Here is a 25,114-nt window from a genome sequence, read left to right as displayed (position 1 = left end):
TAGTTAATAATATTTCATGATGGAAGAAAGGCATTGGTGAATTTTGGTGAAAGCAACCTGATAAAAATTTTATCAGAAATTTTGACAAAGACAAAAGGTACATCACAGCTCTTTGTTGAAAGAAAAGAAAAGTTTGGCATTTAATGAGAGCAATATGAAAAGTTACCACGGTCCAAAAATAACTTAACTGCTCCTGGCGACAGGACAGTCCTTTACAAGCCCAAACCAAGACAGTGTTATTTCACACACACATTACGCAGGTTATGGATGGGTGGGAAAGTGGGTGATGTTTGAGGTCAAATAAGTCAAAAATAGAGACGGCGGTAACAAAAAAAACAACAATAGAACACTAAAACCCCGACAATACGCCATTTTGGAACTATGAAACAGGGAGGAATTATTGGGTGTATTATCTTGGGTAGGTGAACCATGCAGGCTAACTACTACAGGGTGTGGAGTGACTCCCAAAAAAAGCACTCAGGAGATTAAGAAGAGGGGTGATGTGGTGGTCTTAGTATGATTACCAGGATTGGGAGGGAGTATGAAAAGGGCCAACTGTTACCTCACTAATTATTTTGGTTGCATGTCTGACATGTAACATGGCCGGGGTGATCTCCAGACCTGACAGGTTCTTGCCCTTCATGAATTCGTCACTTTCCTTCTTATAGTCTTTCTATTCGCCGCAAGAATCAGAGGGGCAGAGTCACATAAAAACAGGGCCATGGCGCCATACCATTTATGTGAGATAGGTGGACACATTTCAAGAACATGTAGTGACAGTCTAAGTGTTTTAGGTAGTGTTATATATTATATACATATATAATATATTTTACCCGCTTACGACGATGTATCTCAAGAATTACTTACAGCACATACAGACAGTACATAGCAACAGAATGACATATAGTCGTTAGGTAGGATGCACATATACATTGCAAGCCACATACTCTACCTTGCCTTTGGATCCAGAGAGCAAATACTGACCCAGTAAGTTACATAAATGTACAGTGCTACTCACAGTGGTATCCATCTGTAAGCTGCACCTTTGTTATTTACATTTGTATTCAAAACACGGGTTAGACGAGCCACAGATTAAGCTTGCTCAGCAAGCAGAGTGGGGAAATAAAATTAGAATACAGTCCTTGTTGTTCTTGACGTGGGTCACCTGCCTAATGTGGAACAGAGGAATATGACTTTACCAACCAGCGTTCACCGGAGGCACAGGAATCTGCATTTACCTGGCTCTGCATGTGCTGGGACTCCTTATTGGTCACATACGTGGGCGTCTCGAAGTCCAGCATGGCCTTGCCCTTCTCCTTCTCATACTTCTCCTTGTACTTCACCTGCCATCACAGATATTGCGATACATTATGCACTATATACTGACATGAAAGAAAACACTCGGCTGCAGGTTAGATATCACTGAATATAAAACATAGTCAGGATTACCGAATATGTTTGTTCCAAATTATGGTTCAAACAGGTGGCCTGGTGTCAGTGCAAAAGGATGCCATATGGGCATGCTGGTACAAAATTAACATTTGCTCTGCTTTCATGCGCACCGTACTATAGTCTACTTAGGAGCCATAAGAACAGGATATAGCACTAAATCCCACAATGGGTAAATTCCAGCTAGATGGAAAATTATTAAAGAGAGAATGGGAACAACTGCAATGTAACTGTAAAGAGACCCCCCACCCCAGATAGATGGAAAATTATTACAGCGAAAAGGGAACAACATAATAATGTACACGGCTGGCTCCAGCTTTAATAATGAGGAGACGTGGGAAAAGGTTTTACTGTTACCATAAAACCGTCTTGCATAACCCTGTAGACCATTCTCTCCAGTAAAACCACTTTTACAGCACAACCAAACCCAAACAAATAAAAACAATAACAAACACCACACAAAACACATCTGTCAGCCCCAGGAGGGGCAGGATGGCGAACGACCTGAGAGATGAGAAGGTCTTGTATTTTTCACCTCACACACAGGAGTGAAAGTTGGCGTGGTCGGGGGCAGGACAGGTTTGGAGCCTCTTACGGAACACACGGTCTGACTTACGTGACTCTGGAGCTCAGAGGCCTCTCTGTGGTGCAGCGATTCAGGTGTGTCAGGGATCATAAGGTAGTGACCCTTACTCTCCTCAAATTTCCTCTTGTACTGGTACTGAGAGGGGAACGCCCGATAAAACAGCTCTGTGTCAATGTCAATGTAAACTACAGCTTTCAGCCTCCTCACACCCATTTAAAAAGGGGTAATAAAAAACATTAGGAAAAAAAGAAGGGTTTTAAAAAGAGAAGAAAAAGATTAAAATGTAGACCATTTTAAATGTTACTGCTAAATAATACATTCTCTAAACTTAATTTTAGCTATGTGACTTCAAAAAGAGACAAAAATATATCACAAAAATATAAAAATTTACAGAAAAGTATGACAAAGATAGAAAAGGGTGTTAAAAAGAGGCTTCGTTATTTGATGAAAGGGTGTAGAAAACTAAAAGCATGTGAAGTTAGAGGTTAAAGTGGATGCTACTCTAGGATCTAGAATAGATGGATGGAAAAAATGTTACTGACCAGGGCTAGCACAGGAGTGGGCTAACATCCATTGTGTGAGAAAGGCAAGGGTCACTACCAGATGATCCTGAGGAATTAGGGGTGAAGGGTGTTGTAATAAGTGAGGTTTGGGAAAAAACAAACCAGTGGTGTGCCACAGCATGAGATGGCCATTTGTGGTCGACTAAGGAAGATGTTAAATGACAGGGAGCGAGGCTGTGGAGGCGAAATGGAGGGAAAAGAGAAGAGAGGGAGGACAGGGGGTGGGGTGGGTTATGGATGTCTTACATCACTGGACAACTTGCTGGTGCTCAGGTTGTGCTGCATGGACAGAGATTCGGCCATGTCAGTCACAGGCTTGTGGAGCTTCTTAAGGTCACCCTTATATTTCACCTATGATACACAAATGCAAAAACACACACACACACACATACAAAAAGATATGATATGATAGATGGAGCTTTTACATTTTTCATAGGAGTATAATAAAAAATCAACTGCTGTCAAATTAAAGCTGTGTAATTTACCTCACTAGCAAGAACATTTGCATCCTTCAGAGTCTGATAAGTCTTGGTGTCTTTCAGGTTATACTCTGGCCTCCTTCCTTTCATCTCCTTGTCAAACTTCTCCTTGTACTTCACCTTTGGAGGAACACCCAATAAAATGTAAGTAACAATCACAAATAGTTGATAATTAAAGCTGCATAAGGCTGGCGAGCCAAAAATGACATAACATTAAAAGTAATCTTATAATTTTCTCATACATTCATACATGCTTTTACCAGTGGTGAGATACGCCTTTGGACATGGCCTTATCATTAAGGATGTCCAGTGACAGAAACCATGCATTGCCAGTTGGAACTAATGCTGTGAAGGGTGATCTTGAAATGCCTTAATTGCTCTTTCAGTATTGATTTCTTATGCAATGATCCCAAGTGGCAAATTCTTTAGCAAAAAATCTAGTAGGTGTATAATGTTTTGAACAAGCTTTTTAAACAATGCAACAAAGATGTCTTGAAGGAGACTCCATTTCTGTGGAGAAATACTTTGGGTTGGTAAAAAGGAAAAAGCAACATCAATTAACATCAAGCTCAAGGGTTGCCTGAGAACTATGCAGATCCAGAAGAACCGGAAAATGCGTTTTACAATTTCCATGGACAAGTATGCCACCCAGAGTAGGACTGTAGCTGTAGCCAATTGCTAATGGTGTGTACAGCAGATCTGCAGAGTTCTCAGCTTTCATGAGTACTGAGAGAAATGCAAGTCGTCATTCAGAGGAAAACTATTTTCAGCATTCAGACAAACCGATGACTGAGTTCATGTCATGGTGGTTCAAACATGATGAAATGTGTTGATACTGTTGAATAACTGTTTGGTGAGAAGGGGAATGAGGAAAAAATGAGGTAATTGTTTGGTGAAAAACAGAATGAAAAAAAATGAGAAAGGGCATTAGGAGGCCATACTACAAAGCGATGCTTGAGACAGAGGCTTGCCAAAGCTTGCAAGAAAAAAAAATAAAAGATAAAAAACAGAACTAGACGAAGTCAAAAACAAAAAAGGCAAAAAACTAGGGTACTAGGGTTGAGTTTTGAGGGTCGGATTGGAAAAAAGACAAGTAATATTCTTTACGGCAAAAACTGTGGTTTGATAAAATGTCCAAATATTTTCTGTTTGTCCTGATTTAGTTTGCGCATTTATTGGTTCTTTTTTTTGTGTGTTTATTTGTTTGTTTGGCAAATTTGAAATCAAATATGCTTGACGTGCTACCAGAAATCAACCAGCCAGTCAGGGGAGCACAGACAGGAAGTGACGGGAACAGACAGAAAGGAAAATGGCAGCCATTGGCCCTGCGGGCTCAGGGCACCTCCTTACATTACTAGTCATGGCACTCATTTTCTTAAGGTGGCGCATCTGGGGGGTGTCAAGGGAGGCGGTTCCGTGGAGGGAGGGTTTATCCTCCACCTATAAAGCGCAGTGAAATGGCAGGGTTAGCATGAGGGAGGCACAGGAAGAAGAGGGGAAAGGTTAGGGAGAGAAAAGGAGGGAAGGGGGTTCAAGCGTGGGTGAATATAGGGGGGGGGGGGGGGGATGGGGGGGGATCACAGATAAACATGTACAAGGATGAGTTAAAGAGAATGATGTCAAAGGAGAGGAAGTTACAGCTGGTCAAATGGGAGACATTTAGAGTTAACATGGGCAGCACTGGACATGGAGATTAATGCAGGGTAGCTGGAGAAGCTCTACTGAAGCACTGAATGAATACAGGGAATACTACTACTGCATGGCCACTTACACTATGCCACAATACTGCTTGGCACTGCGATACTATGCCACTACAAACCGCACCTTGCAACAATAACTCGACAACTGGTCCAACCAGCAGTGGTAACTATAATGGGGCAATGAGCAAACTATAGTACATTTGCTGCATTAACCTGAAATAAAACATCAGATAAGCATCGTATCGTGTCAGGGTGAGGTAACAGTACCGTGCTTGTCAGTTTGGACACTTCTGTGGCCAGGGCGATGTCTGGGCGATGAGCCAGAGACCCTCCACGACTGGCCTCCTGACGAGCCTTCTCACGATAGCCAACCTGTAAACACAGGGAAACCACTGACCAATGAGATTTAAATCCATGCTGTGCATCTCCTCTGTAGAAATTGATAACGTGTCGACAGACAGGTGAAGTAAGGCATTTTAAGTGGGTTCATGTATTTGAAAGCTCCTCACATCACTTATGAGCTTAGCAGCCTGGGTGGCCTTCCTGATGTCTGGGCGGTCTGCCACAGGGGTGTAGTGCAGCTTGGCCTTGGCCTGTTGCCTGTATGCAAACTGCAAGAAAACAGGAAAGAGTGGATTAACCACACGACCACAATGGCCTTGTGCGATCAAGTAAACATAGTGTACCTGACAAGAACCACTATTAGAGTTTGGTTACAGCATGTCCAATGCTGACTGGAGGTTGTTATATTGTTGACATGTCCGTACAGTAACTTAATGGCACAAGTAGATTGCATGAATGTGACTTACGTTGCTCTGGTTCTTGGCCACGTCCATGGCATGCAGAACATCAGGAGGAAGTGACATGTTGTTGTACTTGGACTTTCCCTTCTCCTGCTCGTGCTTCTCCTTGTACAGTTTCTGTTGGGGAGTTTTTGTTTTAGGATTTAGGTGAAATATAAAAAATTTAAAAATTAAAACAAATCATACCAAACATGACTTATTGTGGAATTATGGTGCTTTATGATGATGACAATACCCCGCTTTGCATTTTGGCCATCTCCTTGCTGTGAACAGTATCACGTGTCGTGGGCAGGGTGGTGAATGACCCAGTCTGGTGGTCCTTCTTGCTGGCTTCCTTGTATTTACTCTAAAAGACAAAATATGCCGCATTACATGCACTGTGCTAGCACCTATCACATTCAGACCGTACAATCTGTGAGAAGCGAATGAATGCATAATATAATGAATGAATTACAGAATGAATGAACACAGATGGATGGATGAATGATCTCGTACCTCAGAAGAGAGAGAACCCACTGATTTAGCATGAAGGATCTGAGGAGTGTCCAGACAAGTCCTGTAGTGTCCCTTAGCGGCCTCGTACTTCTGCTTGTATTTCACCTGTGAAGAAAGACAGAGAGGGAGAGGAACAGAGACATAGAGAGGTTTTTAACCTAGTAAGCAACAGCATCCTCTCTCTAGTAGAGACCTTTAGCGTGCATGTTTTGCCTTACTGTCTTTGAACAAAGCTCAATGACTTACATCGCTGTACATCTCTGAGTTCTTCTTGCACAGTCCTAATAACTTGTCCTCTGGGACAGGGATCACACAGCCCTTCATACTCTCCTTGTCGTACTTGTACTCAATCTGTGGGACAGGAAGTAATCACAATAGCGTCAAAAATAGCAGAACATCACAATGTAAAGATGGAAAACAAGCCAAAGAGAACAAGTAATTAGAAAAAAATGGCAGTCGGCGTGTTCACACGCGGACATGGCAGTGAAGTTCACTCACGTCACTTTGCATGAGAGTGTTCTTGGCAGCATGGAGGAAGTCAGGCCTATCTGTGGTCCAGATCCACTTGTTCTTGGTGGCCTCGTACTTCTTCTTGTAGTCAAGCTAAATGGGAGTGGAAGGACATGCGTGAGGGTTAGGGGTCAGAGTTAACTGTCAGAGAAAGAATATCCTACTCCCTTGATGATGATGATGATGATGATTATTATGTATTTTTATTGTTGTTCCCACTTCTCCCTTTCCCCTTCTGATGTATCTTGTGTATGGATATATGTATTGTGTATATAATCACATATTATACACCCAACCCAAATGCTTTGGCAATACTGTAGAACGTTATGGTCATGCCATTAAAGCTTCTTTTGAATTTGAATTTAAATTTGAATACTTTCTAAGACAAAAACTAAATTGGTTGAAGGAAGGACAACCTACATTGCTAATGTTCTTGTAGGCCTCCCTGGCAGCACGGAGCTCAAAGGCATCTGGAGCCATGGTGATCTGGGTCTTGCTCTTCTCATAGACTTCCTTGTACTTAAGCTGGAAGGGAAAGCAAATGGTGCTTTTAGACAGCAGACAGACAGACAGACAGACAGACAGACAGACAGACAGACAGCACAGCAAGACTGGTGGATCTCATCATCCTTTTTTCATAGGATGAGTGAAGCTGGTAGACTTACGTTGCTGGTGAGCTCGCTCACTCTCTTCAGGTTCATGTTCAGAATAGTGTCATGGGGCAAAGTGTAGCCCCTGGCTTTGTTCTTGTTATACTCCAACTTGTAAATAACCTGAAATGAATACATTGGAAAAAAGTGTCACCACGGGTTTTACACAACCACAATAGCTTATCCATACCGAGTCGCCAACAGATGACATCAGCACATTGGGGGACTCACATCGCCGATCGCCTTGCTGCGCTTGTGGACCTGGTGCTCAGGGGTCTCCAACACTGAGGTGTACTTGCTCTTGGCGCGTTCATACTGCTCCCTGTACTTCCACTGAGGTAGGGGGTGCAATAGAAGCAAGTCAGAGACAGGGACAAAATGTAGGGGCTCATGTGTATGTATAACGAATAGCTTTATCTCTAGAAGTGATATAGTGTAATAGTTTAAGCTATATCACTAGTTTTTAGTTTTAGAAATATAATGTATCAATTCATTCATCATATTCATGTCAATGTGTATGTGTAAAGTGTAATGTAAAAACTGTAAACACTATCGTTTACATCAACAAATACATATATTGATGTATAGGTATTGTTGATGTATATTATGCCCATTTATATTATATTATATAAGTTGACACAATATATAGGACATAGAGAGAAAACAAATTAGTAGAGTGGAAGAATTACTTTAACTGAATTAATAGAGATTATCACTTAACTGCTGAACAAGTTTACAAACAGTGGTGTGTTAGTACAGGCAGTGCACACACATGCAACAGGCAGCAGTCGGAGGTTGAAAGCAACTTCGGGCGACATTACACAGTATTACACTTTTCACAGAGACTTGTTACCATTATGGAGTCTGGAAGAACTATAATTCCTTGAAAGATTTCCCCATTCAGCTAACTGAAAAGTTCCATGTGTGGGTCATTGCATTGTCATTACTATGCATTTCTTTGAATATAATCAGATTACAACAACAACTACTACTACTACTACTACTACTGAAATTACAACATAAAAATACTATATTTGTAACTTATATATTACTTAAGCTTGATGTTTTACTTAAATAAAAGGTCAAATGGACCTGTGTAAGATGTACGTAAAACCTCTCAAAATGTGAATGCACAGTTGAACCGTTGCTTTCATCAACAAAATCCTCCATATCACGCAGGGGGAGCCTCTGAAAAGAGGCGGTGAAGGTTACTTGGGGAGCCTATCAGGGGAGGCCATGGGATGGGGTTTAAGAAGCAAAGGATGGAGGGGTAAAAAAAGGGTGTGGTGGTGAACTAGTGGAAGAGGTTAGCTCTTCACATTACAGGTGGAGTTACGGGGTAGGGGAGGGATGGAGCTGTGAAATGAGACAGGGGAGTGGGAGCAAGGGAATCAGGGAAGCTTCCTAAGGTGGGCCTTCCAATGTCATCCACGGGCAAGCCGCGACGTTACCTTACTCCACATGCTGGAGTTATAGATGGCTGTCAGCATGTCAGGGCGGAGCAGCTCATTGCAGCCGCTCTTGAGCAGCGCCTTGGCCCTGGACGTATATTTTGCCTGTCCAAAATTAAGACATACGGCAAAGACACAGACACAGGCACAGGTCATGCAGAGGTTGGAGACAGGATACAGAGAGAGGAGAGAGAGAGGAGTTGGGGTCAGAGATGAGCTCCTGGAATCCCAGTACGGGATCCAAGCTTCCCTCCCAAACTTGATCTATGGGCTCCAGGGTTAGCATCTTTCATTAAGATCAGAGGTTTTTTGACAGATGACATTTAGATTTAACTTTTTTAAGGAACCCAATGATGTTGATAAACAAAATGGGGGGCTGTCATCTGGAGCACATAGATTAAGGGGCACACTAAGTAACCCATACAGGACCACATGAGTGACCACGTGGGCGACCTAGATATAGGAAAGAGAAAGGGACGTGAAACGTTGAACATCGATGCCATGCAGCTGCTACATCCAGTAGATGTCTGACGGCCTCATGCTAGGCTGCGGACCGGGCTGGGCCTTGTGAATGGCCACTCGGAGGCAAGAGCTGGTGGCTGTACCTGACTCAGCTTCGCGGCCTCCTTTGCCTGGAGGCTACTAGGGTCGTCAAGAATAGTGGTGAACTTAGACTTGTTCTTCTCGTATTCGCGTCTATAGGACCTCTGCTCAAAAGGTCAAAAGAGAGTTAAAGACAACTGCCGAGAGTAGCGACTCTTGTGTCTCCATGCTACCAGGGAATGGAAATACCGGAGTGAACAATATAGACATTTGATAAGAGAAAGGAAGCAATACAAGAACAGAAATCAGTGAACAATCATTCGGTCAGAAAGAAAAACAGTGCACAAATATTGCCATACAGGCAAAAGCTTACAATTACTTTACCTTTAGACCTGATTCCAAGTCATCAGAATAATGCATTAACACAGAAAAAATATAAATATACTTTATATACACAGAGTAAGAATAAATATAACAATTTACATAAATATGTATACTTTCTCTTAAAATGTAGAAATTTCTGTCTTTAGAATAAATGGCATGCTTCCGTTTCCTTACGTGGTTCGCGAGGAGGGAAGCGTTCTTGGCGGCTTCAAAGAATGGCGAATCGCAGGTGTACTTGAAGTTACCTCTGTTCTTCTCAAATGATGCTTTGTACAGCCTCTGTTAGTGGGGAATGCGTGGAGTATAAGGAAAAAGTATGTCAATCTTTGTCTGACTCAAACCAGATAAAGCTGAAATCAGGCTGATAAAAAAGTGTGTTGGTGTAGTACTGCATTTGCAAAATATTTTAATGTAGTTGTAAAATAAAGCAGCACCAGAGCTTTAATTTATTTATTTTAATTTGATAAAAAAAATTCTCGTAACATCTAACCTTAAATACAGGATCAGGACACCTATCAGAACATTACCTCGCTGTAGAGAGTCTTGTTCTTTTCTGCTTGTACCATCTCAGGTGTGTCCCACACATAGCAGCCAACACCCTTGATCCATTCCAGGTCCTCCTTGTACCTGAGCTATAGGTTGAGAGAGGAAACATGTGATGTACCATTCACAACAGGCAAAGATCCTAACAAAAGGATGAGTAACTATGGTGATGTGGGTGAGGCTGCGATACTCACATCACTGATGTTGTCACCGACAACCCTGCTGTGGAAGAACTCAGGACGGTCTGCGATGGACCTCCAGGATCCCAGAGTGCCTATGTACTTCTCTCTGTATTTGACCTGTTTCACACAGGAAAGAAACGTCACACCATGTGATCACAGCCATGACATACACTAATATGTCTACAAGGCACTAGATGTGGACTTATTATTTTCATTTTTATTTTATTTCCCCTCCCTCAGAGCCCCAGCTGGCTGTGTACTTACCTCACTGATGTCATCTCTGACCCTCTTGGCGCAGAGAATGTCCAGGGCATCCTTGGTTGGGTGGTAGTGTCCCTTGGACAACTCAAAGGTCTCCTTGTAGCGTAGCTGTGGAGGCCAAGTACAAGGTGAGCCTTGATGTGTTTTTGTGAGCCTTGATTACATGATGTTGAAAGGAACGGGGGAAGTTAGGAGCTGTTTTACTTACATCACTGGATTGCAGGTAGGCTTTCTTGGCACGAACCAGCATTGGAGTGTCATGGATGGCAGTGTACCTGTGCTTCATCTTCTCATACTGATCTTTGTATTTGATCTAGAAGAAAGACAAAAAAGACCACAAAATCCAACCAAATCGTCAATGCAATCATGTGTTTTATTATTAGAAGTGTTATGAATTGTAACTCAAAAGATGAGGATAAAAGCAGGAGTCGCACCTCACTAGACACTACTTTCATCTGTCTGGCATGGACATTGGTGGGAGTGTTGATCTCAGGAGTAAAGAAGGCTCTCTCCTTGGAGGCAAGGTCAGTGTAGAGGTACTGGTTGGTCAGATTCTGGGCCCATTTGGCTCTCTGGAACTCCACACTGTCTAGAGTGTTGGTGCTCTTGGACATGTCCGCTTTGCCTTGGGCTTTGTAGATCAACTAGAAGATAACATCCAAAAGTAAAATGTATGAAAATCAAGGAAAAGATGTGAGGTACAGAAGATGTGTGATCTCAGAGGTTGACTGTCTGACTCACATTGCTCATGTGGCTCTTCAGCTCCGTGACACGCTGGTAATCAGGGGTATCCAGCACCACGGAGTAGTTGGCGTAGTTCTTCTTGGCCTCAAGCTCATAATTTTTCTAAAGAGGAGCAGGAAAAAAAACGAGAGTTCAGAGAGAAGCAAAACCGGATACGCAAAATCAGAAGAAAGCTTTTCAAAAACCTTTGAGAGAGTAAACGGTGCAAGGAGTAGTTACCCTTAACTTGTTGATCTCGCGAACGCGGACCATCTCAGGAGAGTCAGGCATGAAACAGCCGATGCCCCTCATCCAGAGAAGGTCCTCTTTGTACCTGAGCTGTGGACACACACAGAAATTGGAGCATATTATTAAACAGCACACTTGAAAGATACATATAAATGACACCAGAAAACGGGTATATCTTGGACATTTCAGTATCAATGTATTTGTGTGTCGGGACACTTACATCGCTGGTGATCTCATTGACATGGAAGCAGTGCATGAGTTGAGGGGTGAAGGGCATGGGTATGTACTGCCCTCTGGTGGCTAAGAACTTCTCCTTGTAGCACAGCTGTAGGGAAAACGATAACAAACTCATTCCAGTATTTCCTCGCACGTTATGGCAGAGATACAGAAACTAAGAGATATTTACAAGTCAAATTGAAAACAGTAAAATTGAGAGATGTTTTATGTGTTTTTTGCACACATGATATGTTTTTGTTTTGCTCTGTTTCGTTGCTTGGTAAAATGGAGATAGAGATGACAGTCACGTACGTCACTGATGGCGTCCTGGGTGGCCTTGACTTGCAGGATTTCCGGTGTGTCATAAATGGAGTGGATCTTGTCCTTCTCCTTGTGATACCTCTCGCGGTACAGACGCTGTGAGAGAGTGTGAAGAGGGGTAGATCAAAATGTATTAAACGTATCCATTGACTTGTATCGGCTATCCTCAGAGGCATGTACATTATACATTGTTAACAGTAGAAAGTTGAAGCTTAAAATGGGTTTGATTAATATATTCCATGTTTACATACAATTTGTAATTACCTTCGAAGTCAATGACAAATAAAGGGTTATTAGCTATAATCTGAAATGGGAAATTCTGATTGAATCCCTTCAATAACCATTTGAGTCTTACCTCGTTCATGACCTTGTTGGCCTTCCTGATGGTAACAAAGTTGACACCTTGCGGGTCCAGGGCGTAACTCTTGGCCTTGGTTTGGTCGTGTGCCAGTTTATATTTCACCTGTACAAATCATGCACAAAAACACACAAACTCGTTAAAAAGCCTTGTTTTCCTCCAATGGTAGGGCAGGAAAGAGAGAAAGACACGCTGGTGGTCTCACTCACTTCACTGCAGTTGAGAGAGCTGGCCTTGGCCTGCTTGATGGCAGGGGTGTCATAGGGAAGTTCGTAGCCCTTCGCCATGGCGCTCCTGCTCTCCTCTTTGTAGGCGTTCTGAGACGGAATAAAAAGAAAGGACATTTTAGCATTGACCAGACTATTCAGAATGTGGGGTTCTTATGTGATTTCAAATACAAACAATTAATTTGGGGATGTCTTACTTCGCTCTGGATGTACTGGTTGAGGCGAACTCTCTCTGTATCAATAGTGACAGCAGGAGAGGTGTTTGTGCCTTTGATGTTGGTGGCGTAGTCGTGATGGTAGTTGAGCTGAGGGAGAACAGAAAGAAATCAGAGCATGAGACACCATCTGTGAAATTCCTGACAACAGTAATAACTTTGATAATAACAACGATTTACTGTTATTGGTGTTAGTTACTGGTGGATGTGTTTTTTCTAGTGGATTCCACCTTTGGAGTTATAGTGTAGTTTTTTGTTCATGTGTAACTGAACGGTTTTAGACAGTGTAAATACTTACATTACTGAGGTTGTGAGCACTCATCTTGCATTGCTCATACTCTGGGGTCTCCAACACCACAGAGTAATCCTTGAAGTGCTGAACTGCGTTGGCTTTGTACATGTTCTGAGAGAAGGGATCAGAATATTCACACATGTGGTATAAGCACAGGAAGGAGAGAGGTGGGGGATGAAGGAAAAAGTACGAAAAAAATGGAGATTGGAAGAGGGGAGGCGTGGGCAGGGGGACTCACGTTGCTCTGGATCTCCATGGCGGCCTTACTGCGCACAATCTCAGGAGTATCCCAGGCGTAGCACCCGATACCCTTCAGCCAGTTCAGGTCATCCTTGTAGATGATCTGTGAGGCAACGAGAAAGCATTCCCATTTTAACCAAAGTTAAAAAAAATAAAAGTCACAGTGATCACACAGGTTATATGCTATGTTTGTACGTGGCAACGTTTGAAAATACACACTGACGATGGCTTAGGCCGAAACGCGTCTGTGGATGAACTGGTCAAAATAAAAAAGCAATGAGACAAGCTTGAGAGTGCGGTTTTTTCTACTTTAAGTTAACAGTCTTTTTCACTCGCACCCAAAATCACCTTTATTTTGGAAGTAGAGCGCGCCTATCCTTACAAAAAACGTTTGAAAATACTCACAGGCACACACAAGAATCTGAATAAGATCACTCACATCACTGAACTGCTCATTGACTTTGCGAGAGTGGACGAAGGCCTTCATGTCTGGCAGGCAGACCCACTGGTGCAGGTACTTGCGGTAGTCAATCTCACTGACGGCCTTCTGGGTCTTGCGTGATTCCACAATGTCAAGCATGTCGGGAGGCATAGTGACCTTGGCCTTGGTTTTCTCGTAGTCCTCTTTGTACAAACGCTGATTCACAAAGAGACATAATTGTAAAGTTTTAGTTTGCCCAAAGAGAAAAGGACATTAATATAACACATCAACTGTGAGTGAGAAGTGTCTGTGGGCAGATGTACTCACGTCAAGGTGAAGTTTGCCAGCTTTGAGGCACCTAAGCGTGGCAGGATCATCCTCCATGGATTTGGGCAAGCTGTAGAGGGACTTGAACTTCTCATAATCCTCACGATATTTCACCTGTCACAATAGAATTCAACATTTCCGTGTGATCCCAGAGTACAGGTGCAGGTCATTATTACATATATTTTTTTATCTCAGTATGTGTTGTGTAGTAGACTTGGACTCACATTGCTGAGAATAACCTTCTGCTGTTTAGCATGGACCATTGCGTGAGAGTCATGTGGGATCAAGTAGCTCTTGTCCTTGATCTTGTTCCATGCGGCAGTATAGTCATTCTGTTAAATATGAGCAACACACGTTAAACAAGACAGTAGTTCAACAATAATGAAAAAAATGACATGAACAGGAGCAATATGGACATGACTTATGGTCAGATGAACATACCGTGCTTGAGAGATGTTTGAGGTTAGAGCACCGGGTAAGGTCAAACGTGTCGATACAAGTGGTGTACAAGTGTTTCTCTTTGTTGTAGGCCTCCCTGTAGATCAACTGAGGGTAAATAGAGAACACTCAGATTATACTCATCATTATTCAACACTGGAACAGTGTTAGAACAGCAAATATGTGTATGTGTATGAGATAAGACATTACCTCACTAGCCCAGGTGTGCCCTAGAACAGCTGTGACGTAAATTGGGGTATCTGTCACAATGGAGTAGTTGTTGAATTCCTTCTTGCCTTCAGCTTTGTATTGGATCTGTCAAAAAAAAGTGCTTGGTAAATTGTGCTTGTCATCCTCGTTTATTTTAAATTGCAGTTTGTTTAAGAACCTTCCATATCGCACCACAAAAACTAAGAAAAATATAATTAAGATGCTTGTGGGTTAATGTAGTTGCTAACGATTATAGTTTGTGGAAAGCAAAACCATTTAGAATCAAGTTTGCCCAATCCCTCTGACTCTTACGTCACTCTGAAGCTCGTAGGACTTCCTGGCGCGAAGAATCTCTGGGGTATCCCAAGCATAGCAGCCAACGCCCTTTGTCCAGAGTAGGTCCTCTTTATAGAACACCTGAAAAGAGAAAGATGATGATGCCCCATGTCATTTAGAAAAGACCACAGCGGCAGAAAAGAGCCCAGAGACTTAAACGGTGACATTACGGAGGACCTACATCGCTCAAAATCTCGTTGGCGTGGCGAGCACGGGTGATATCATTTTGTTCGGGGTGGCATGTCCATTGGTGCAGGTAGGTACGGTACTGCTCTTCGCTTAGGATGCTCTGACATTTCTTGGCCACAACATGGCTCATCATGTCCACAGGGATGTGTAGCTTAGTCTTGGTCTCATTGTAGTCCTTGTGGTAGTCCCGCTGCACAAAGGTCAAACAATGTTAACATGCAGGATGTGACAGTACCAGTGCCAGAGGGCTGCCCTCTGCTGTAACACTGAGCGTATAAGAGTATCTACATCTTTTTATGATCTCAAGATCTCACGTATGAGTCCTGTGTGTTCAATGTCAAGGTGTATGTTGACAGGAAGAGAAATGTCTTACCAGGTTCTTCATCTTCTCTATTTCACCATAGCGCATCACATCAGGGAAGTCTAGGATGTTGGCAGCCTTGTAATGACCCTTTTCCTTCAAATGGGCCTCGTTGTACTTGGCCTGAGTGGTATGGATTCATAGAAAAGAAGGCAAAAGAACATGACATTCGAAAATATATTTATTATTATATATTTTTTTCTGACTTGGACAAACAGCTGACAGTGTAGCTATAAGATGCTCCCTTTATTACAACTGAAGTAATGTTATGAGTTTAGTGAAAAGTTGACTGACAAGAGGACACTGAAGGATACTCACATCACTGACGCTGTCCCTGGCCCTCTTGGCATTCAGCAGAGGGAGGTACTCATGGTCTAGCTGGTAGCCAGTGGCTTTGCTTTCATCCCAGTTCAGTTTGTACAGTTTCTGCAAAGAAATCACACCATTCATGAAACCACAAGGCTATCGTCTCCTAAAAACAGGGACACTATGCTGACTGTATGCTGTATTAAGCCAAGTAAGTATACTAAGTGTAATAAGTATTCAGAGCGTACAGCAAGAAGGAAGTATGCTGTGTGTTACCTCACTGATGTTCTTGGCTGACTCTCTGCACAGGGCCATCTGGGGTGTGTCCTCAGACCCGATGTAATGGCCCTTCTCCTGATTGAAGGACTCTTTGTACTTCAGCTGAATTAACAAAAGCAAGATAAATAGTTTAGCTTAACAAACACAAGCTGTGGTTTAAATGTTCTGAATGGACGGAGAAATGAAAGTCACTTAAATGTGGTTACTCACATCACTGAGTTGGAAGGCATTGACTTTAGCCTGGATAATCTCAGGGCGATCGACAATGAGAGTGAACTTGCTAAAGCCCTCCTTGGCATCCTTTTTGTAAAGTCTCTGAAAAAAAGGAAATGGGGAAAATAGTAATAAGGAATGATAATGGTATTGACTAAACTCATTTATAGCATACAAATATTTAGTAATCTTTATTGTATGTATATGTAATAATTGCATGTAATATACATCCTGTATATGTTCAATATTTAGTGATGCAACCTCTTATACCTTTTAATGATGCTACCTTTTTAGTTTATGGGATTAAGACCAAAACATTTCATGAACTTCTCTAGTAATGACAAAGACCCCTACTTCATTCATGACCGCCTGGCAATTCCTGACTTTGACATGATCAACAGACTCTGCAGGCGACCATCCACATCCGCGGATCCATTCCATGTCGGCCTTATAGATAATCTGGTGGAAGGGAAGACAGTCATCAATGGTGTTGTGTGAGGATGACAGAGATAGAGGGAAATGAGGCAGCAATATAACAGACTTGGGATTGCTGCAAGAAATACAATAAAAGTACAATATGTGCACATTCTAATGGGGTGAAAGTACTGTGATCAGAGACTCACATCACTGTTGATGTCATATACTTTGCGGGCCTGAACAACATCATTATGATCAGGCAGGCAAGTCCAGTTGTGCAGACGGGTCCTGTAGGCGTTATCGTTGACCTGGACCTGGCACTTCTTGGCCAGCTCAAAGGCTATCATGTCCACAGGAAGATTGAACTTAGTCTTGGAATGGTGGAAGTCCTTCTTGTAAAGAGCATCACTAGCAATCTTGGCAGAGTTCAAGGCCAGCATGAGCAGTGGATCATCCTGGACACTGAGAGCTCCAATGTGATGACCAACCTGCTTGCGGTAGCCGTCAAGATACTTGTGCTGTAAGAACGAAATAGATCACGGTCAATTTTTAACAACCATGACATATAGATATTTTTAACAACCATGACATTTGAGACTCAACTAATTGCATACAAATCATTGATAGACACTAGGTTTAAACATTGCTTAATGGCCTTCTTACTTCACTTTGTATTTTAGTCGTCTTAATACATTGCTGGATAGAAACGGCATCTCCAGGCATGAAGTACCCAGTGGCTTTGGTCTTGTTCCAGTCCTGGGTGTAGAGTTTCTGTGGGGGAATTATAGGAGAGAAATGAAAGCTGTTAGTGTGTGGAGGTGTCAATGAAATGTACGTTGCTCAGAGGATGAACTCTTGGGAGAGGGATCGTGAGAATGGCAGAGATAATTTACCGGGTGGAGAATCTTTTTAATCTCTCTGCAAGTTGCCAGACCTGGAGTATCCCCTAGGCTGTATTGTGTCTTGTCTTTGTGCCATTGTTCACGATATTTAGCCTGAAAGAAATGAAGAAGCAGTTAAGTTATTCAGAGTAGATACTAATAAGGGTATTAGATTTAAAAAAAAAATTCTAGTGTAAAGTGAAATGACTTGTTATAACACCACATTTTCATGTAATGTCGTATTACTATGATATAAACAAAATTAACAAAAAACCTCTTTGCATTTCAAAATCAGCAGGGCAAAATGAGAAGGATATCACACTACAAAATCTGATAATTTAAGACTTGAGACTTATTTGAATTTGCAAATTAGACGATTGTACAAGAACACAATTTTGCAGCTCACAGCCAGCAGATTTAAGAGGAGTTCTACTGACCTCATTGAGGACCTCAGCGGCATTCTTGGCACATTCCATGTCCATTCTGTCGACGGGAGTTATGTACTTCTGTGTATCCAGCTTCACACGGTAACCCCTCTGCAAGACAGAAAGTGAGAATGTAAATGTTGTTCATCCCCTGCCATGTCATGCCAACCAATCCCAATCTCTGAAATCTTGAAATCTTTCCAAGAGACTGTTATTCCTTACATCAGCCAGGATGTCCTGGGCATGTTTCACTCTCTTGACCTCCACGGACTCATGAGGTGACCATCCACAGCCCCTCAGCCACTCCAAGTCAGCCCTGTACACCGCCTGTCAATCACACAGAGATGAATGCCATTACATGACACAGTCACAGTCTAAGAAATGTACACCAGTGGTCCAGGTGACCTTATTTCTATGTGGGAATGCTGTACTGTCTAAGTTTTGATGTAAACAACTTACATCACTGTTCAGGTCATAGACTTTCCTAGCCTGGACGACATCACTGGAGTCGGGCAGGCAGGTCCAGTTGTGCAGCTGGGTTCTGTAGTTGAAATCGTTGACCTGTTTCTGGCACTTCTTGGCCAGCTCAATATTAAGCATGTCTACAGGGAGGTGGAACTTGGTCTTGGACTTTTCAAAGTCCTTCTTGTAGAGATTGTCACTAGCAATCTTAACACCGTGCATAGCCAGCATAATCAGTGGATCATCCTGGACACTGAGGGCTCCGATGTGGTGGCCCACCTGCTTGCGGTAACCTGCTTTGTACTTGTACTGGAAAAGAAAAGGCATAGTGAATTTCATCTTCTGCAATCTGACAAATGGTTGAAATTCACTTGTGAATTCAATTTTACAAAATACGCATGCATATCTGTATTTAAATGAACACTCACATCACTGATAATATCTCTGGACGCTCTAGCTTTAAGTACAGAGATGGCATCCTCTTTAATCAGGAATCCCTTGGCCTTCTCTTTGTCCCAAGCTTTGGTATACCCGCTCTGAAAAGCAAGAGTGGAAATGACTGAGCGGAGGAATTTAAAAGAGTATTACAGTACGTAGTAATCTGACAATGGGAACAAACTTACTTGGCTGGTATTAATAAGGTTTGCCTTTGAGAGGACGATTTCTGGTAACTCATTACCGACATGAATTTTCGTTTTCTCGTTCTCCCACGCCTCATGGTATTTCCTCTGTCAACAGAAAGAAGGACAAATGAGTCTAGTCACTAAAAGTCAACATGGAAGGCTTTCATTAATAATCCGTCGTTATGGTTCTCTTTGTAATTTAACAAAAGTCCACAGTGCAGATTGACATGTACATTCATGCAAGAAGTGTAGTCTGCACAGTAAATGTGTAGGAAAATGTATTTGAGCTTTATCCAACATTATGGAATTCCATATCGCATTTAGCAAAGAAAAGTCTCTCAGTTTTGGCACCATTTGGTTGTTTTTGAAATGAGATGATTTATTCTTTGTCGACATGGACAGCTACTTTTAATCAATAATTTAGGATGGTAGAAACATTTGCAAAGTCTGTGTATACCCTTTTTTTAAATGAAGTTCAAGGAAAAATCAACAGTAGGAGAAAGCGAGAGGAAACAAAACAAATGTCTTACAGCACTGAGCAACTCTGCATTTTGCTTGGACAGGACCACTTCTGGCAGGTCGACAACACTTGTGAACTTGATAGTGCTGGGGGGCTGGCGATAGAGTCTGTCGTTGAGAATGTCCTGAGCATGTTTGGCCTTCAGAACATCAGGTGAACCCTGTGGTATCCAGCCACATCCACGGATCCACTCCATATCAGCCTTGTACACCGCCTGAAAGGTTCAGATTAATCTTTAGGACTGTCCCATGACTTCCACAACCCCAACATGGATTATTTTATATTATTTGTTTTATACAAATGCACTATAATACACCATATAAGGGCAAATTAAAATGTGTAACTTAGGCTTATGAGAGTACACAGAGACATGAGTAGAGGTCAGCAACAACAAAAACAACAACAACATCAAGAACAGAATCTAAACGTTAACTAACATCGCTCTGAAGATCATAGACCATTCACAAAGTGAAAGGATCTTCTCAAAATGGAATAAAGCTTACATCACTGTGCAGGTCATAGACTTTCCTAGCCTGGACGACATCACTGGAGTCGGGCAGGCAGGTCCAGTTGTGCAGCATGGTTCTGTAGTTGAAATCGTTGACCTGTTTCTGGCACTTCTTGGCCAGCTCAATATTAAGCATGTCTACAGGGAGGTGGAACTTGGTCTTGGACTTTTCAAAGTCCTTCTTGTAGAGATTGTCACTAGCAATCTTAACTCCGTGCGCAGCCAGCATAATCAGTGGATCATCCTCGACACTGAGGGCTCCGATGTGGTGTCCTTGTTGCTTGCGGTAACCTGCTTTGTATTTGTACTGAAAGAAGAGATAAATTGTGGAAACATTTATTATTTAACCACAGCAGGGCCTCAACATGTAAAAAATGAAAATATGGCACCCATAAATCATTTTGAGTAAATGAAAGAGAATAAGAATCTCACATCACTGATGATTTCTCTTCCATGCTTGGCTGCCTTGATGGAGATGGCATCAGCTTTGATGTCATAACCTTTCTTGAACATATCTTCAACTGCTTGTCTGTATTGTTTCTGTGGGAGCACAATCAGAAGTGATTAATTACTGTACCGCTTAGTATATCAAAACAAAATGGTATGGATCATATAAAATGATTTTGGCTGAAGAGTGAAATGAACAGAACTTCAATAAACACTAATAAGATAACAGTATAAGATAACATTCTACTTTCTTGCGATCCCCATAAAATCAATGATCAAAATATTCTCAGTTAAAACTCACTTAGTGTTTTGAATATATAGACTGTCAATGTTTATAATTGAGGTGCATTTGGGTCTATACACTTACCCTGCTGTTGGTGACATTATTCTGTTGGGCTAAGAGGATCTCGGGTGTGTCGGGCATGATATGGATGTTTGTCTTCTCCTTATTCCATGCATCAACGTACGCTTTCTGTAACGACAACCAAAAAAAGATTACTCTGGTTTTCAACATCAAAATATGTCATGCTCCAAATCCAAATGATCTCATACATCTTTAGGTTGAAGTGTATTGCTCAACATGCTAAGCGTAGCGTGTTCATACCTTGTCCATAATTTTGGCGTTTTCTTGAGCCAGAGCGAAGGGCATTCCATCAGTTTTGCAGGTGTAGGCCAAAGTGCTTGGGTGCTGACGGTACTTAATTTCACTCAGGATTTCTCCAGCTTTCTTGACCCTATCCACTTCCACTGAGCCAATAGGAACCCATCCACATCCTCTGATCCATTCCATATCTGCCCTGTACACAGCCTTTATGGAAAGATTCATCAAGTTATTAAACATTTAAATCTTCTATATTTTGGCTCTTTTTTTCCAAACATCAGCAACATGCACTGTAAAACTTACATCACTGTGCAGGTCATAGACTTTCCTAGCCTGGACGACATCACTAGAGTCGGGCAGGCAGGTCCAGTTGTGCAGCATGGTTCTGTAGTTGAAATCGTTGACCTGTTTCTGGCACTTCTTGGCCAGCTCAATATTAAGCATGTCTACAGGGAGGTGGAACTTGGTCTTGGACTTGTTGAAGTCCTTCTTGTAAAGAGCATCACTAGCAATCCTAGCGCCGTGTATAGCCAGCATGAGCAGTGGATCATCCTCCACGCAGTGAGCTCCAATGTGATGGCCGACCTGCTTGCGGTAGCCAGCCTTGTACTTGTACTGAGGAAAAAAGTTAATGAAAAATGAATTGCAGTTCTAGATCTTTGGTGTTTACAGTCAACCAACAATCAACCAAATTCAATAAACAGTTTGTTATTTTATTTTAATTTTTTAAATAAAACTCTTCAATTTACTCACATCACTGATGATTTCTCTTCCATGCTTGGCTGCCTTGATTGAGAGGGCATCAGATTTGATGTCATAACCCTTCTTGAACATATCGTCAACTGCTTGTCTGTATTGTTTCTGTTGAAGAAATAAAGCAGACGAAATTTTAGACCACAGTTTTATAATCATCCTGGTGGTTCATACTGATACCTAAAATGAGTCCTCAAATATTACTGACAAGATTTACACACACACTGAGACAGTTAAATCCCAACTTAGTTGATACTGTACGAACAAACAAAAATAAACTCACTTTGCTCATGTTGATAGCATTGGCCTTGGACAGTACAATCTCAGGTATATCGGGGTTTAAGTGGATGTTCGTCTTCTCAGCTTCCCAGGCTTGAACATACTGGTGCTGTGTTGAACATACAAAGGATGAACATAAACATTAGATGGAGAACATGTGCATTCACATTTGTCATATTATTCGTCCCATGTTTGAAAAAAGACAACTGACCTTGTTGATTGTGTCAGCGTTTGTTTTGGCCAAGACCATAGGCATAGAGAGCATGTCTTGGCTGAACTTGAACTGGTCTGGCTTCTGGCGGTACAAGTGTTCACTGAAAATCTCAGCAGCTTTCTTGGCCTTAACGACATCCAGTGACCCGATGGGGACCCAGCCGGTTCCCCTGATCCATTCCATGTCAGCCTTGTAGACAGCCTACAAATTTGTTTTACAGATAATGTGTTAAGCACAGGGGAAAAGAGAAAATGTCTATTCACAAAGTGAAAGGGTCTTCTCAAAATTGTATAGAACTTACATCACTGTTTAGTGCATAGACTTTCCTAGCCTGGACGACATCATTAGAGTCGGGCAGGCAGGTCCAGTTGTGCAGCTGGGTTCTGTAGTTGAAATCGTTGACCTGTTTCTGGCACTTCTTGGCCAGCTCAATATTAAGCATGTCTACAGGGAGGTTGAACTTGGTCTTGGACTTTTCGAAGTCCTTCTTGTAAAGAGCATCACTAGCAATCCTAGCACCGTGTATAGCCAGCATGAGCAGTGGATCATCCTCCACGCAGTGAGCTCCAATGTGATGACCGACCTGCTTGCGGTAGCCGGCTTTGTACTTGTGCTGTGGAAAAAGTTAATGAAAGGAAAGGAAGGAAGAAAGGAAAGGCAAAATTATGTACAAAATGAAAAAAAAACATCCTGAATAACAATATATTTAAATATTTTAATGGGATTTTTATACAGAAAACAAAGCTTACATCACTGGCAATATCGCAGCCTTTTCTGGCTGCTTGGATAGAAATGGCATCATTGCGTAAATCATATCCCTTCTTCTTAGACTCTTCATTGGCAAGTTTGTACAATTTCTGTGAAGAAAGCAACAGACTCACAATTATGAAAAGCAGTTGGTAGGGTGTATTAAGCGATGCATAACATTACATTAAAAACCAAATCAAAATTATTAATGTTGCCGTTACCTCACTCATATTTTTGTTATTCTGCTTTGCAAGCAGCACATCCATGGAATCTGGCGTGATATGAATTTTGGTCTTGTCTTTGTTCCAGGCCTCAGTATACGATGACTGCAGGAGAGTACAATTGACATTAATGAATGAGTGCATAAAGTTTAGGACCTAAAACAGTTAGCTCAAAACTAGAAGATAGGAAATATACTAAATGTGTATAACTACTTACCTTGTTGATTATTTGTGCGTTGGCTTTAGCCAGGACGAGGGGCATAGCGTCAGTTTTGCTGGTGAATTTGAAGTTGCTGGGGTGCTCACGGTATCCCCGCTCAGCCAGAGCCTCGCCAGCCTTCTTCGCGGCCACAACATCAAGCGAGCCAATGGGGACCCATCCCATGCCTCTAAGCCATTTCAAATCGGATCGGTAGACCGCCTGAGAAAGACACAAATGACAATGATGAACATGTGGGATGCATAAACATAGATGACCATTCCCTAACAATTAAACAGTGGATAGCAATACGTTTTGCTCCAGACAGTACCCTGTCAGTTGTTTACGCTGTTGAAATTTTTTTTTGTTTTGACAGATTCTACCTAAAACAATACACAATACACAATACACAATTAAAATGTGAAAATAGAAGGAAACTAAAACTTCCATTCAGCTTCTGCCTTACTCACTTCACTCTGCATGTCGTACACCTGTCTGGCCTGCACAACATCACTGGAGTCGGGCAGGCAGGTCCAGTTATGAAGGCGGGTCCTGTAGGCTGCATCATTGACCTGGATCTGATTCTTCTTAGCCAGCTCAAAGGACATCATGTCCACGGGAAGATTGAACTTAGTCTTGGACTTGTGGAAGTCCTTCTTGTAAAGAGCATCACTAGAAATCCTGGCAGAGTTCAAGGCCAGCATGATCAGTGGATCATCCTCCACGCAGTGAGCTCCAATGTGATGGCCAATCTGCTTGCGGTAGCCGGTCTTGTACTTGTACTAAAGAGGAAGATGAAATTAAGAAATATGTCATTGTACTAAAAATTGCTACAGTAAATCATTCATGCTCGCCAACTGTGTGGTGTGAAATACTTACATCACTGATAATCTCCCTGCCTTTCTTGGCAGCAATAATAGAAAGGGCATCATTGCGCAAGTCGTAGCCCTTCTTCTTGGATTCTTCATTAGCTTTTTTATATTTTGACTGGATAACAAAATAAAAAGGAAAAAGTCATTTTATGCAAGCAATAGCAATTTCACATGTTACACTGACCTGGGAGATAGGTGAATTAAAAATAAATTTTTAGATATACAGCATATTGTGGGGGGGGAAATAAAATAAAAGGACACATCTGTTCCTTGTTCATCCTGGCTTACCTCACTGTAGGTGATCTTGTTCTGTCTGGCCAGCACCACATCCATTGCATCTGGCGTGTGATGGACCGTTGTCTTGTCCTTCTCCCAAGCTTGGACATAACTTTGCTGTGAAAATGTGCAAAGAATGAATTCCAAAA

At 42.0% G+C, this 25,114-nt stretch overlaps 1 protein-coding gene across 11 annotated transcripts in view; it reads right to left on the bottom strand.

Annotated features, from left to right (window-relative positions):
* The window catches only part of neb (nebulin), a 57,142-nt gene that overhangs the window by 8,438 nt on the left and 23,590 nt on the right, over window positions 1-25,114 (bottom strand). For 7 of the 11 annotated variants that reach the window (XM_031585072.1, XM_031585089.1, XM_031585092.1 and 4 more), the window contains 66 exons: window positions 24,978-25,082; window positions 24,697-24,804; window positions 24,288-24,599; window positions 23,836-24,039; window positions 23,619-23,723; window positions 23,400-23,507; window positions 22,952-23,263; window positions 22,648-22,851; window positions 22,441-22,545; window positions 22,158-22,265; window positions 21,708-22,019; window positions 21,408-21,611; window positions 21,171-21,275; window positions 20,789-20,896; window positions 20,352-20,663; window positions 19,859-20,062; window positions 19,329-19,433; window positions 19,134-19,241; window positions 18,703-19,014; window positions 18,466-18,570; window positions 18,256-18,354; window positions 17,831-17,932; window positions 17,601-17,708; window positions 17,144-17,455; window positions 16,875-16,979; window positions 16,518-16,622; window positions 16,305-16,409; window positions 16,041-16,148; window positions 15,735-15,845; window positions 15,354-15,551; window positions 15,149-15,253; window positions 14,837-14,941; window positions 14,630-14,734; window positions 14,413-14,520; window positions 14,189-14,302; window positions 13,880-14,077; window positions 13,439-13,543; window positions 13,207-13,311; window positions 12,891-12,998; window positions 12,676-12,783; window positions 12,464-12,571; window positions 12,100-12,204; window positions 11,792-11,896; window positions 11,563-11,661; window positions 11,341-11,445; window positions 11,034-11,243; window positions 10,808-10,912; window positions 10,603-10,707; window positions 10,351-10,455; window positions 10,141-10,245; window positions 9,788-9,892; window positions 9,292-9,393; window positions 7,467-7,568; window positions 7,251-7,358; window positions 7,006-7,110; window positions 6,574-6,678; window positions 6,322-6,426; window positions 6,076-6,180; window positions 5,816-5,926; window positions 5,587-5,697; window positions 5,287-5,388; window positions 5,045-5,149; window positions 4,428-4,517; window positions 3,084-3,197; window positions 2,845-2,949; window positions 1,239-1,343 (listed from right to left, as the gene is read on the bottom strand). In XM_031585072.1, coding sequence (XP_031440932.1) covers window positions 1,239-1,343; window positions 2,845-2,949; window positions 3,084-3,197; window positions 4,428-4,517; window positions 5,045-5,149; window positions 5,287-5,388; window positions 5,587-5,697; window positions 5,816-5,926; window positions 6,076-6,180; window positions 6,322-6,426; window positions 6,574-6,678; window positions 7,006-7,110; window positions 7,251-7,358; window positions 7,467-7,568; window positions 9,292-9,393; window positions 9,788-9,892; window positions 10,141-10,245; window positions 10,351-10,455; window positions 10,603-10,707; window positions 10,808-10,912; window positions 11,034-11,243; window positions 11,341-11,445; window positions 11,563-11,661; window positions 11,792-11,896; window positions 12,100-12,204; window positions 12,464-12,571; window positions 12,676-12,783; window positions 12,891-12,998; window positions 13,207-13,311; window positions 13,439-13,543; window positions 13,880-14,077; window positions 14,189-14,302; window positions 14,413-14,520; window positions 14,630-14,734; window positions 14,837-14,941; window positions 15,149-15,253; window positions 15,354-15,551; window positions 15,735-15,845; window positions 16,041-16,148; window positions 16,305-16,409; window positions 16,518-16,622; window positions 16,875-16,979; window positions 17,144-17,455; window positions 17,601-17,708; window positions 17,831-17,932; window positions 18,256-18,354; window positions 18,466-18,570; window positions 18,703-19,014; window positions 19,134-19,241; window positions 19,329-19,433; window positions 19,859-20,062; window positions 20,352-20,663; window positions 20,789-20,896; window positions 21,171-21,275; window positions 21,408-21,611; window positions 21,708-22,019; window positions 22,158-22,265; window positions 22,441-22,545; window positions 22,648-22,851; window positions 22,952-23,263; window positions 23,400-23,507; window positions 23,619-23,723; window positions 23,836-24,039; window positions 24,288-24,599; window positions 24,697-24,804; window positions 24,978-25,082 — 8,892 coding nt within the window. The remainder of the gene's footprint in view (window positions 1-1,238; window positions 1,344-2,844; window positions 2,950-3,083; window positions 3,198-4,427; window positions 4,518-5,044; window positions 5,150-5,286; window positions 5,389-5,586; window positions 5,698-5,815; window positions 5,927-6,075; window positions 6,181-6,321; window positions 6,427-6,573; window positions 6,679-7,005; window positions 7,111-7,250; window positions 7,359-7,466; window positions 7,569-9,291; window positions 9,394-9,787; window positions 9,893-10,140; window positions 10,246-10,350; window positions 10,456-10,602; window positions 10,708-10,807; window positions 10,913-11,033; window positions 11,244-11,340; window positions 11,446-11,562; window positions 11,662-11,791; window positions 11,897-12,099; window positions 12,205-12,463; window positions 12,572-12,675; window positions 12,784-12,890; window positions 12,999-13,206; window positions 13,312-13,438; window positions 13,544-13,879; window positions 14,078-14,188; window positions 14,303-14,412; window positions 14,521-14,629; window positions 14,735-14,836; window positions 14,942-15,148; window positions 15,254-15,353; window positions 15,552-15,734; window positions 15,846-16,040; window positions 16,149-16,304; window positions 16,410-16,517; window positions 16,623-16,874; window positions 16,980-17,143; window positions 17,456-17,600; window positions 17,709-17,830; window positions 17,933-18,255; window positions 18,355-18,465; window positions 18,571-18,702; window positions 19,015-19,133; window positions 19,242-19,328; window positions 19,434-19,858; window positions 20,063-20,351; window positions 20,664-20,788; window positions 20,897-21,170; window positions 21,276-21,407; window positions 21,612-21,707; window positions 22,020-22,157; window positions 22,266-22,440; window positions 22,546-22,647; window positions 22,852-22,951; window positions 23,264-23,399; window positions 23,508-23,618; window positions 23,724-23,835; window positions 24,040-24,287; window positions 24,600-24,696; window positions 24,805-24,977; window positions 25,083-25,114) is intronic. The other 4 variants (XM_031585081.1, XM_031585098.1, XM_031585104.1 and 1 more) reach the window with 4 other exon arrangements.

Source organism: Clupea harengus, chromosome 2 (genome assembly GCF_900700415.2).
Source record: "Clupea harengus chromosome 2, Ch_v2.0.2, whole genome shotgun sequence".
NCBI lineage: Eukaryota > Metazoa > Chordata > Actinopteri > Clupeiformes > Clupeidae > Clupea > Clupea harengus.
Note: the sequence above shows the minus strand (reverse complement) of the source record. Positions and strands in the feature narration are given on the sequence as shown.